Consider the following 13,483-nt stretch of genomic DNA (forward strand, 5'->3'; position numbering starts at 1 on the left):
GAATTGGAAGAAGATGGGAGCCAAGGAGCAGGACATACTGTATTTGTGAAATTGGTTTATTATTCCGACCCTGACCACATGGAGCCCCCATTAGCTCTAGGAGATTCAAGTGGTATGTGGACTCCTTTATCCCATTTCTTCACTTTTACCTCAACTCTCACCCACCCTGATGAGGGAATCAGCATTAAAGGTACTTATGTCCCCAGGAACACCCACGGCTGCTCTGGGATGGTAGGGCTGGCAATACCTGTGTTTTTTATAGGCCAGTCCCACTGAAAGCCATTGCCATTGTCCCTTTTTTCCAGCCCCCTCTCCTGGACCCACCTCCTGTCTCTCACAAGGCCAGATCAGCAACTCACCTCAGATTTTTCTGTAGTTCCAAGCTCCAGTAGCTGGAGGACTTCAGGGAGTTAGCCTCACCTGAAGCTTTGGGAAGGGCCTGGGACCAGGGTACAGGAGGCAGGCTATGGATTTTCCCAGTGCATTTGGTGCTCCCTAGTGGAAGGCTTCCCAGCCTTGGTCAAATCCCCTTCTCCCTCCCTGTCCTGATGGCTTCAGGATCACTTTTCAGCTCCAGGTTACAGCCCTATCACCCTGTGTGGACGTAGAAAATGCCTTTCTATGCCCCTACTCCTTGTAATAGTCAGAGGGGCTGCAAGTGTCCAAGGCCACAACGTGTGATGGTTGACAAGAGCAAAGCCAAGGGACCATGGAAGGATCTGTACAGTGCAAGTGTCTGCCTGGACCTCCTCTTCCACCACAGCCTCCCATGCAGGAGCCTCACACACAGATCCAGAGTTCCAGCCCCCACAGATTGTTCCTCTGGCCCATTCCGCCATTCCCTGGACCCTGGCTTTGAAGGCATGTGTCAACTTATGGGCTGTGTGTGGGCTCAATGTGTCCACTTTACACAGAGACAAGGGACTACATAGCAGGCTCAGGGGCTAGAAATGAACATTTATTTGAGGCCTGACATCTCTCAGAAATGCCATGGTGTTCTCCTGGGTAAGAGGAGCCAAGATGGAGTGACCTGGCCTCAATGGAAGTAATCATGTCAAGGTCAAGTGGCACCATGCAGAAGGTCATAGAGACCAAGGCCTTCATTTTTCAGACATAAAGCTGAGCCCAGCAGGGTAAGTGACTCACTCAAGGTGTCGCATCTTAAGCTTTACTTCTAATAGCAGAAAACAGCTCACAAACCACATGCCTATGAAAGGCCACAGGCACCAGGGATTGGAAAGAACCTCAGTCTGTGTAAACTCATGCATCCAGGACATTCTATAGCCAGGTTTGAAAAATGACAAAAAGTTTCATAAACACAGCTATGGAAAAGCCTCTGGATATTAGGAAAATCTTCTGCTTTGCCCCAGATCACAAGCACCACCAAAGGGTGACACCTCTGATTTCAGTGACACTCAGGAATTGCAAAAGGAGGCCAGCAGGAAGACAGGAGATGTTCACTTGCTGTATTGTCTATAATTCTTATGATCTCTGCCTTGGTTTCAGGTTTTGAGCTGATGGCTTCATGGGCTCTTGGGATTTGGAATTTCTGCAGATCCCCCCCACACCTTTTAAGCTGGGTATAAAATTGTAAAATTAGCCAGGCATGGTGGATTACATGCCTGTAATCCTAGCACTCTGGGAGGCTGAGGCAGGAGGACTCCAAGTTTGAGTCCAGCCTGGGCAACTTAATGACTTAGAGAGACCCTGTTTCAAAATAAACAATAAAAAGGAGCCTGGGATGTAGCTCAGAGTGAAGTCCTGGGTTCAATCCTCAGTGTTACAAAATAAACAAACAAAAATAAAATTAAAGAATTATCCATGATCCTTGATACCTTCTTTTTCCTTAATCTCCCCTCATTACCTAATCAATAACCAAGGGCTATATTATTGATTCCTCCTCCGAAACTCATTTACATACATTTCGTTGTCATTTGATCCTCACCCTCTTTTAGGATGCAGTCTTTTCTTGCCTGGACAATGACAGTGATCTGTCCAAAACAGATGTCTCAGCACCCAGAGTCTCCCCCAGCTCAGACTCATCATTCACAGTGCAACCAGTAAAAAATGATCCAACTCTCAGTGCTTCTCCTGTACTGGCTGGCAAAATTTTCCCTTCCTACAGACAGCATGGTATTCAGAAAAGGACCAAGGATTTGCAGTTGTCAGGTTTGGGTTCAAGCTATGGCTCTACCCTGTTATTGTGATGCTGGGCAACTGAGTTAACCTCTTTGAGACTTGGTTTCTCCAGCTGTAAACTGAACATTAACTACTGTTGTTGTGGGAATTGCAAGCATTATAGTATGCAGGTGTTAAGCACAGAGAGAGGAGGGAAAGAGCAACCAGTGTGAGTTTCTTTTCTCTTAGGTTAACATATAGAATGTCAACACATTTCTCCGATCTTATTATTTTTCATGAATCCCCATATGAAATCCACATACAAATTTAATGTCTTATCCCTCCTATGCATCTACCTCTGATCATTGGTCCCAATTAGGAGTAGCCTCTCTTCTTATCTGAATTGATTTACCATCACAGTTATTATGGCTTGTGTCTAGATGTCCCTCCACAGCCTCATGCAGTCAGGTGGAGCTTTTTCAGAGGTGGCTGGATCTAGAGTGTGTGGCGCTGGAATTGAGTCATGGTGCAATGTTACAATCAAGGGCACTAGAATTAAGGGTGTGAGTGCTACCCACCCTAAGTAGCCTGGATAAGATATAAGGGGTAGAAAGAACTGTGGTCGTCCCTTGCTTGCTCTGCTACCTTCTGCCTGCCATGAACTCTTTCTGCTGTGTAATGCCTGTCTGCCAAGCCACCCTGCCTTGGAGCCAGCCAATCATGGACTGAAACCTCTACAAACTGTGAGCTAAGTAAACCTTTTCTCCCTTAACTTGTGGGTGTTGGGTATTTTGTCTCAGCAAGGAGAAAAATAGCTAAGACAGCAGCTGAGAGGACAAACTCCAAAGTCAGACAGATACAGTTTTGAACTTTAACCTTTCTGAACTGTAGTCACTTCCCCTATGAAATTGAGTCACAACTCACTTCATAAACTCGATGTTCTGACTAAGTGAAATAAGCTTTCTAAAGTTCTTAGCATGATACCCAGGATTCTTGCCAGTCTGAGAGACCAGATTTGTCCCTGAGCAGCAACTTTGCTGAGTTGAAAAGGTTGCCCAGAAAACTGCTAACTGTAGGGATTTTCCAAAACATCTTCAAGGGAACCCTGACTGTTTCCACAAGATTGTGATTGGTGTCACACAGGAAGAAGGCTGTGATACCAAATACAGTGCATGAAGGGATCTGTAGGTCAAACAGAGCTTAAAAAAAAAAGTTTGTTGATTCCAGGGCTTTTGAGTCTTTAATTGCTAATGGGCATTATAAGTTTCTAGAAGTGACAGTAATTTATATAATTTTCCAAAGTTGTTTGGCCATAGAATCCTCTCTCCAACCTTCTACCCCACTAGGATTAAGTATTCTATAAAACTCACTTAGAAAATAAGGTTCTAAGTAAAGTTGATCATAGCAATCAATGGTTCATTCAGTATTTCCTTTCCTTTCAGCCAGAATCAAATGTCAGGCTCAGTATCTCTGAGAGTCACAGGGCCATGAGCTAAGAATTTTATTTATTTTGATTTTGTGCTGACCTACTAGGTAGAGCAGCTGATAGAGTAACAGTCATAATTACAACCTCATCCTTCCTTCCTTCATCTGAGGCTTGTTTCTTTAAATCTGTGATGGTTTTTCTGAACATCCCTCCACACAGACACCACGCCTGCCCAACACTTCCTGAAATACACTCACTGTTTGAACTTTCCACCTGACATTTCGTTTGTCCTTTCTTATTCTGTTTGTGTCCCTGTTTTTGGTTCCCAGGCAGGCTTCATCAAAGTAGCAAAATGTCATTCAAGGTTTCACATCGGCACAAGTAGAGTGGGCAGCGTGGGTCCCCTATGCCAAGAAAGAGTTTCCATTGGATGTTACTCTGATTGGACGGCTCAGTTCACACACTTGACCCCAACCATTGATTGTGGCCCTGGAGATGTGTTCAGTGGCAAGCTTGGATCCCAGTGTTTCTGTGTGTCCCAAAGAAAATCCTCTAGAGCCTTCATTCTGTTTTTCTTTAAAGCACCTGGGAACAGAGACCACTGATCTGAAGCATTAACTGTTCTGATAGGTAATCTGCTCTTACGGCACCTGACATTTTATTTCTGCTCACTTTTTTTGTTGTTCTTTTGAGACAGGGTCTCACTTTGTAGTTCAGGCTGGCCTTGAATTCACTATGTAATCCAGGCTGGCTTCAAACTCACGGCAATCCTTCTGCCTCAGCCTCCCAAGTGCTGGGATTACAGGCATGTGCCACCAAGCCTGGCTGCTCACTTCTTTTCTGGTGATTAATTTTCAAAATTACAGTACAATGAAAAGATATTCATTTGTTATCAGGGAATGTGAATTAAAACCACAATGCATAGCTATTTACCTATGAGAAATGAAAGCATATGTTTATACAAATACTTGAACATGGAAATTCATAAAAGTTTTATTTGTAATAGCCAAAACTAGAAACAATCCAATGTGCACTAACAGGGGTGAATGAATAAACAAATTATACACACAGTGGAATGCTACTCAGAAAGAAAGTAGGTTAAATTATTGATATATGTAACTACCTTATCTTGTATAATAATTAACATAATTTTCCTGTGTAATAATGAACATGGCCTTTGGCCTCTGTTCCTAGGAGGTAACCTGTAAATTCTTGGAATTTTCCAAGTTGTAAGGTTGTCTTTGGTACATTTGAGCTTAGGCTAGTGAAGCAATTTGTGAGGAGCCTTTTGGTAATTCATGCTAATGAACGAAGATGGATGGGGGCTGTCATAGCAGGGAGACCATGCGCGGAGAATGTCAGGACTTGGAGCCATTCGCGATCAGTCTGACTTCTGGGAGAGGAGAGGATGTGATGATTGAGCCACAGGCCAGCGAGTTCATAAAGCATGCCTATGTGACGAGGCCCTCATAACAGACCAGGCAAACTAAAGTCTGCTGCGTCTCCCTTGTGCATCGTTACGTGCCTGTGTGTCCATGCGCGTATCTTCTGGCTTGACTACGGAGGCTAGGGCTATGCATTTTGTTCATCCTTGAATTCCCTACAGTAAGTAACATGGTTCTTTACAAATAGACTAAATAATCAAAACACAAATGTCTTTGGACCCTTGCAGGGTGTGGTGGCACATACCTATAATCCCAACATTATGGGAGGCTGAGGCAGGAGGGTCAAAATTTAAGGCCAGTCTGGACAACTTAGTGAGACCCTGTCTCAAATTAAAAGTAAAATTAAAAAAGACAGGGGGACTGAGGCTGTAGCTCAGTGTGAAGTCCCTGGGTTCAATTCTCAATACCACACACATGCACTCAAAATCTTTGGATCCTTGGGCTGGGGATTTAGTTCAGTGGTACTGCCACCTGCCTCCCAAGCACAAGGTCCTGAGTTTAATCCCTGGTACAAAAAAAAAAAAAATCTTTGGATCCTTAAATCATGACTTCACTCTCCTCTAACCCATTCTAACCCAAGCAGATGCTAAAATTTCCTTGCATGGCATTCCTGCATGGAGGCATCCATCTGACCCTTTGAGCTGTGCTGTAGGCAGCTAAGAATGGCAAACACTCCTCCCTGCTTTCCCTTCCTTCTTCAGGCTAACCCACACTTTCTACCATAACTCTTATGCCAAGTCTTGTTCTTAATCATTTTGTTTATATCAAGGGGACATACTTGTGTTTGTATTTTTATATTATTGTGTGTTCTACTTATAATGGTAAATACTGTCTACTATCCAGTAAATTTCAAATGACAGTGACCTTAATTTCCCTCTTTTATTCCCCTGCCCCCAATTCCTGGCCAAAGACCACACATAGTGATTAGAATCTCAGGTCCTTGAGCCACCAGACCTGAATCCTGACTCTGCTACTAATTAGCTGTGTCTCTAGCAAGTTACTTTGGCCATCAGCTTGGCACTTGTACATTGGAGATGTTAATAAACATCTGTAAATTGAAAATGCTAAAATGACTACATCTTGGGATTGTTCTGAGAATTAAATAAGCTATGTTAAGTGTTTAGAGTAGTATTTGACCTGTAAGAAATGCTCAATAGCCATCATTTTTGTGTCTTTTTCTTTTGCTACATCCTTAACCTATTTTACTTATTTAATTTTGAGACAGAATTTCCCTAAATTGTCCAGGCTGGCCTTAAACTTGTAACCCTCATGCCTCAGCCTCCTGAGCAGCTGGGATTACAAGTGTGCAGCACTGTGCCTGGCAATGGCTATTATTCCTTTCACTGCACACTAGAAGCATTTGCTAAAGAAGTGCTTAGATACTTCTGTAAAGGGAACCAAGTGGATCAGCACTTGATTAACCACATCAGAATCACTTGGAGATTGCATGAAAAATACAAATTTCTGTGCTCCACCCGGGAAATCTTGATGACACCCAGCAACCTGTCTTTTCATATATGCTTCTCAGAATTGCATAGACAGCCAGGCCTAGGAACTACTGGTGTATAAGAAAATGCCCTAATTTTGGGATAAGGAGAATAGGCTCCAGTAGTGTGTCTGCCCATTACCCAGTGGGAGAATTTTCTGAGATTCCATTTTCTCATTTGTAAAATGCAGATTAAAATTTTGGTTTATTCCTAGAGTCATTGTAGGGGTCAAATTGCTGGAGTCATTTCTGTGGGGAAGCTGGCTGACCGGGGTGAAAGGAACGTGGGCTTTGGAAGGAGACAGATTTGCATGTGAATTCTGCTGCTGCTACTACTGTGGATGTTCCTCGCAGATGATCCTATATCCAGTGCTTCTTCCTAACACAACCCTAATTTTGCTGGAGGTGTCACTGTACCCAGCTGAAGATGCTCTGCTTCCCAGACTCCCTTGGGGTGAGTGTGGGAGGATGTGATACAGTTCACAAAGAAGTCAGCTGAGGAGTTCTGGGAAGGCTTTTGCTTTCCTGGTCCTGTTTCCCTCTTTGCCCTATTGTCTTTCCCCTTCCTTCCTTCCTACTGGGACATAGACAAGGGGCCTAAAGGTGCAGTGGCCATCTTGTTATTATGAGTACAAATATGGCAGCAGAGCCTATAGGCTGTGTGATGGAACCAAGAGATAAAAGGGTTTTAGGTCCCCAGTGGCATCACTGGGCAGCTTACCCTTCTCTGGACTGCCTATCCTTAGGCCTCTTCATGAGACAAATGTGTGGTTTATGGCAGACGTACTTTTGTGTTGGTTATTTGTATACTAAAGCTTGTCAGTGAGAATAGAAAGAGAAAAGTCCTAGAAAATGTCTGACCCAGTAGACAGCCATTAACTCTTCCCCTTCTCCAGCTATGAGATATTTTATGCATTTTCACAGTGGGGCTCCTTCTAAATCCAATATTCTGTTTACTTGACTATCAGGTAGAAGAACTGGGCTTTGGGGACTGGCCTCTGAAATAAAGGGCCTTTCTCTGGAGGACAAGGAGGGTTCTCCAGAAGTGGCTGGGCACGGGTACAGAGCCCGGAGGCCCTACCCATGGAGACTGCCACATCCCAATCCAAGCAGATGGCTAAAATCTCCATGTGCTCTTGGGAGGTGGAACATGAAGAATGTGAATCCACAGGACTTTAAATTGCCCTTGCTTTGATAAAAACATGGATGATGATTCTAAGGATCTTTTCCCTCTCAAACATATTTGAGAGTAAGAACGAAAACTACTGACTTCACCACTCCTCCCCCAACACACAGCACAGGGCCATCATTTTCTCTCATTGCAAACTTAAGTCCTACGGTGTGAGCAGGGGCTCCTGCTCATCAGCGGGGAGGGAAAGGAGCTAAGGTGTTCAGTGATATTCTTACTTGCCCAGTATGGCTTTCTTAGGGTCAGGCTAACGCTCCTATGACCCATGAAAATGCTCACAACTCATCCAAGACAGCGGCCCTCTCTGTTTGCTGCATCCTGTAAGTCCTCATCACCTTCCTGGCACCAGCCCTTGCTGGATCCAATACAAACCCGTGTCAAAATAGAATGAATACAAGGGTATTTTTTTTAAAAAGCAAATGCGTTTTCCTCCATTATTTTAAAAAGATTTAATGGCCAAAAAAGTCAAATCACCTTTCATTAGAAAAGTAAAGAAAATCATGCCTTCAGCATAGAATGCCTTCTCTCTCCAAGATCCTTGCAACCCAGGGTGGGATTCTGTTCTCAGCAGACTGAATTTTGTCCAACTCATTAGTTTCTTTCCGGATCAGTGCACTAAGACCTTCTCTCAGCCTCTGCAGTCTGAGTGCTCCTCCCTCATGGCCTTCACAAGCCAGTCCCGTTCTGACCCTGGCTCAGAGTCGCTGGTGTCACTCCCCTCCACAACCAGTAGCTTGGAGTAGTTGATTTTCCGCTCTTGGGGCAGCCTGGGCTGGATGCACAGGAAGACGGCCAGCCAGAGCAACAGGACCACACAGCAGGCACGGTAAAGCATGGCCAGGCTGAAGCTCATCACCACGAACCCCCCCACAAAACTGCCCAGGCTGGAACCCCCCCTGTGGAAGTGGCTTCGGAACATGGTACTCAGAGGCCTCTCTGTGCTGGGAGTGGCCAGGTCCTCCACGGAGGCCTCCACGGCCCACCACAAAACCCCATTGCTGATGGCACTCAGGATCTGAACAGGCAAGACTGACCACCAGCTCCAGAGGAAAGAGTAGTAGAGCAGCTGCCCTGCGAGGCATCCCAACCCCAGTCCCACTGCACCCACCCTGGACAGTTTCCGAAGCAACACAGCTTTAAACGGGTGGAGCAGAATTTCCCCCAGCAAGCTGAGGGCCACTGAGAAGCCCATGACCAGCTCACTGCTGCCATAGTCTTCCATGTGCCAAAAGAGAAAGTTCTGCACCGTGCTGGTGACAGTTCCTATCAAAAAGACAGTGAGGGCTAGGAGGAGGATGCGAGGGTCGTCCCCTAGGAGAGAGAGTGCTTTGATGGTTTTGTAGCCAGGCTCCTGCTGCTGGCAGGTGGGGATAGGAAAGGCAATGCTCACCAGTAAGGACAGGGTGCTGACCAGTGAGTAGCTATAGAAGTACACCACACCCCGAGTACCATTTGTCATCAGGGAGCAGTCCAGCCGCCCCACCAAGGCTGCGATGCCACACACACCTGTCGACATGCCCAGTAATCTCCAGAGCCCCAGGCTTTTGTATCGGTCAGTGGCATCAACAAAATCCAGGTATTCATAAAGGCTGTCATTGGCCACCTGCTCCTGAGGGGCTGTCAGCAGCTCCCAGAACACTAGGAAGCCCAAGGAGAGGAGGAAAGTCCACTGCAACCCTTCTGAGGAGAGATCCAGGGACCCGGCTTCCCTCTTAGCCTCTGACACATTGGCTGGACTGCCCAGCGCTGCATCGCCAGGAAGAAGGAGGGTAGTATTGACCACCTCAGAAGCGCCTTCCCAGGAATTATCTTCCACTCCTGAAGTGACAGGATGGAGAACTTGGGACGTGGCCTCAGCTCCTTTAAGGGAGCCCTCTAAGTGCAGCCCCTTGAAAGGTTCTTGATCACTTTCTCCAGGTCCATCTGGGAAGCCTGAGGCCTCCAAGCCTTCCGGCCTCCTCCTGGCTGGGAGGCTGGGCGGCCCCGCAGGGTGGGTTGTGACAGACTCTCGGGCAGAGGCGACGGTCACAGAGAGTGTGACGTCTGGTGGCAGGACTGTGGTGGTCATGCTACTGCTTCCATTGCAAGAGTGGTACAGAGCATCTCTGTTTAGCGGTGGGACCAGGACCATCAAGAGGCTGGCTCCCGCCGACCCGAGCAGGGAGCCTACCAGAAATACTCTCCTTTTCTGGCAGCTTTTGGCCAGAAAGGCACAGAAGGGACTCCAGCAGGCTGCGACCAGGAGCTTGCTTCCCATTAGGACGCCCACCCAGGGCGCGGCCAAGCCCAGCTGCCTCAGGTAGAGCGTCAGGAACGGGGTTACGCAGGCATCCCGGACTCCACACATCAGATGGAAGAGCCTGGCCACCCGCAGCGCTCTGCTGATGTCCCACTGGGGGTTGGCGCTCATGGCTGCCCCGCTCCGTCAGACTCGAGCCGAAGGAGAGCAGAGCTGCACGCAGGGCGAGCGCGGCGGAAGCCGGGGAGGTCGCGGCCCCATGTCCCCGGGAGAGGCCCGAGGGATCCTGGCTCACAGACAGCAGCACTCCGTCTCCGGGCTCGGGCAGCGCCGCGGTCAGCCGGTAAACCACCGCCCATGTCCGGCCACTGGCCCGGAAGTGGCCCCGCCCCGAGGGGGCGGCTCTGCGGGGCGGGACCCGCACACCTGCAGCCGCACCTGTCACGTCCCGAGGCCTCCGCTGCCCACCTGCCTGGATGTGCGCAGGTGCACGAGGGGCGCGCCCGTGTCCTGCAGGAAGCGCTCGGAGCCAGGCCACAGGCTCCACCCCACCCCTGGCTGCCCAGCGTCGCCCAGACATCCGGGCTAAATCCCTGAACTGGGATCCTTGAACTCAGGCAAGTAAAACCGTCAGGGTCAGAGTCAGGGTTGACGGAGCAAGAATGGATGAAAGTTACTCGTGAGGCACCATCCCTCGTCCTCTTCAGGTCTTTACTCCAATGCCCTGATCAGTGACCACCCCGTAGAGATTATCCCTGCCCACCCTAAGTGAAACTGCCAATCCCATCCCCAAGACACACCCTCCCCTTCCCAACATTTTCTCCATAGTACTTCATTATTTTTTTCATAGTACTTCATTATTGAACACACTACAGTTTCTATTTCTTGTATTTTACCTTGTTTATTGTTTCCATCAGAATCAAAGCTCCAAGAAGGCAAGTATTTTAGTTCCCAGGACCTAGAATTGTTTCACTGCATGGAAAATCTCCATGAAAGAGACATGACCTTGGGTGACACAATTTTCTGCAGCCAGGACAATCCCTAAAGAGGACTGACAGCTGAGGGCAGTCAGATCCAGTCCCAGCAGCACATCACAGCCACTGGACAGCATGTATGTACTGGATAGTTCTAAGCTACACTTATGGGATGTAAGTTGCCCTGTTTGTGTGAGTGCTTAGCTAGAGCCTAGCATAATGGCCTCCATCTGTAATCCCAATACACAGGAGACTGAGGCAAGTGGATCAAGAGTTCAAGGCCAGCCTGGGCTTGATAGCAAGACCCTGTTTCAAAAAAAAAAAAAAAGACACTTTAGAGGAAGCTAATACTAGCACTTCAACAGAAGTGGCTTCGTTAATTAACATAACGGTTTTCACTGGTGAAATTAGTGATATCTAGGTCATGTGGAATAGGTACAATTTTTTTCAGAGGTATTTCCTCTCACTTAAACAGAATATAAGAACCTACTCTGAGTAATTACTTGGAAGATAATGATACACAATATATTGACTGTTGTTATTCTCTTATAATTTTGTTATGAAATTTTATTTTATTTTTCATAAAATAAAAAGAATTTAAAAAAAAAGAATCTAGAAATTCCAGCTGTCAAAACCCTTTGGACTTTTAGGCTTTGCTCCAAAATGGTCTAGTGTCTAGGCACAGATTCAGTAAACTCATGCAAGGTTTGCTTGGAGCACCTAATTCGGGTGGGGTGAAGAGGGGCAGCTTGCTAACATGTCTATCTGTATGTGTATAGGATTTTGGTGTAAGACTTGCTTTCATTGTAAGCTGGTAGAGAGGTAGTTGTGGAGGAGCCCCAGAGCCCTCACCTAACCTTAAAACCTGGCAAACTCTGCAAATATTTACTTTAAAACTTAATGGTTATTAATGCTCAAATTGATATGAATCAGTTTATATCACCCAATGTAGAAGAAATAAAAGCTAGCCATTTCCAGGCAAATTCACTCAAATACAGTGATACTCTATTTCAGTGATACTGTCCTTTCAAGTTTTGACCCACCTCAGTCACAATGAGGCCTGTGTCTAGTCACTCTCCTCCCCAGGTCCTGCATCAGGACGCTGCAGTGGAGGATATAACATCCATCCACATCTTGCTCTTAACTTGCCCTGGGCTCAACTGTACCAGAAGGCAGGCACTTTGCCGTGCTGCTTTTTATCAGGTGCCCAGGTCCACATGTGGACTGCAGATGCCATGTTCCACACTGCTGCCCACAGCTGCACCCTTTATCATCTGAGACCTCCTGGGCTTGCCTGCTTCTGGCTATCTCGTAAAACCTTTGCTGCTTGACTTTCTTTAGGGCTACCCTTGAGTCCAGCTATCCAAGTGCCCTGGGCAATGCTTCTTACACTCTTCATGGCATTAAGAATATGAGACTTGCCCTTTCTCCTGGGGCAATGAGGCCAAGAGTGAAGGGCCCACCTCTTTACTGTTGGACCCCCAAACTTCAAAGGAATTCTTCCACCACCTCTGCCTCCACTGCCATCACCCGAGGGGACTCTGTCCAGGTGACAGGGATAGGCCTTAACCCAAGTATTTGTGTTCTTTCTCCCCCACCCCATACTAGTCCTAGAGCTGGGCTCAAAGTGGGAAAATACTGGAGCTGAGTTATTAATCTCTCCTATTTTACACCTGGATGCAAGTTCTTAAGTTCAGGTGCGAAGAATTTTGATACCTTTAATTTTTGGCTCCTCGAAACTACCTTGCATTCCCACCTATTTTGGTACAGTGCTGGTCAGGAGAATCCTTGAGTTAGGGATGAATGTAGAGAGGAAGGTGCAGGCAGAGACAACACAGCAGTTAATACTTCACAAAATCACTCTGGGTTATATTAAGAACTGTGACCTGTTTTCTATCAAAATACCAATGTTATCCAGTGTTAGATGAGAACAGAAACACATTAGTGTGCATTTATTGACTGACATTCTCCTCTCCACTGGGAGAGTCCCTGGCTGGGGGTGGGAGGGAGCAGGTCCAGTGGTCTTTATCTACTTCTGACTTTCCCCTCATCTACAGGGCTCTGGCTGCACAGCAGCTCTGACCTTGGCTTTAAGGCTGGGAGGGAAGTTTGAGTGGGCCAAGACAGTAGGAGAAGAGGGAGTTAAGATACACCTAAGAGTGGGCATTCTTGGGAGGAGCTGAGCTGTGTGGGTGCTCTCATGCAGTCACTGCTTTGCCTGAGTGATCCTCTGGCCTTGGTGTGGGTCCTTCTCCCTCACACACCTGCACAGCCAGGTTCCCTGGGCTCGCAGGCACTCACTGGCTCCTAATCAAATCCAGAGCTGCCCAGTGGAGCTGGGCTTGTTCTGGCTGTCAGTGTGAGTGCCAGGGATTTCGTAGGGATAGTAGTTCCTTCCTCTTGGGCCCTCTGCCCTTGGACCCAGCTCTTCTGCTATGCAGGCGGGCTCACTGGATGATGCCGGAGAATGTGTTGATGGGCATGAGAAGGGGTTTGGATGTGGCTTGGGTTGTTTCCATCTCCTTCGTTCCGTGGGAATTGAGCAATGCTGTCTTGGACTTCTGGGTCCTGGAACACGGCTCTGGGCAGGGACCCACTTCGAATCT

General features: G+C 47.1%; 2 protein-coding genes across 4 annotated transcripts in view; both read right to left on the reverse strand.

Moving 5' to 3' along the window:
• Window positions 1–4,580: 4,580 nt before the first annotated feature.
• On the reverse strand, window positions 4,581–10,673 carry Mfsd6l (major facilitator superfamily domain containing 6 like). The gene has a single exon (XM_004857511.3). The coding sequence runs from the start codon at window positions 10,072–10,074 to the stop codon at window positions 8,293–8,295; it is 1,782 nt and encodes a 593-aa protein (XP_004857568.1). The 5' UTR covers window positions 10,075–10,673; the 3' UTR covers window positions 4,581–8,292.
• Window positions 10,674–10,793: 120 nt separating this feature from the next.
• Window positions 10,794–13,483, reverse strand: part of Pik3r6 (phosphoinositide-3-kinase regulatory subunit 6) — a 62,761-nt gene continuing 60,071 nt past the window's right edge. For all 3 annotated transcript variants that reach the window (XM_087191814.1, XM_087191815.1, XM_004857512.3), the window contains one exon: window positions 10,794–13,481. In XM_087191814.1, coding sequence (XP_087047940.1) covers window positions 13,325–13,481 — 157 coding nt within the window. In that variant the 3' untranslated portion in view covers window positions 10,794–13,324. The remainder of the gene's footprint in view (window positions 13,482–13,483) is intronic.

The sequence above is a fragment of the Heterocephalus glaber genome, unplaced genomic scaffold (genome assembly GCF_053883595.1).
Source record: "Heterocephalus glaber isolate CG9 unplaced genomic scaffold, H.glaber_assembly_v1.0 deba00001564, whole genome shotgun sequence".
NCBI classification, from domain to species: domain Eukaryota; kingdom Metazoa; phylum Chordata; class Mammalia; order Rodentia; family Bathyergidae; genus Heterocephalus; species Heterocephalus glaber.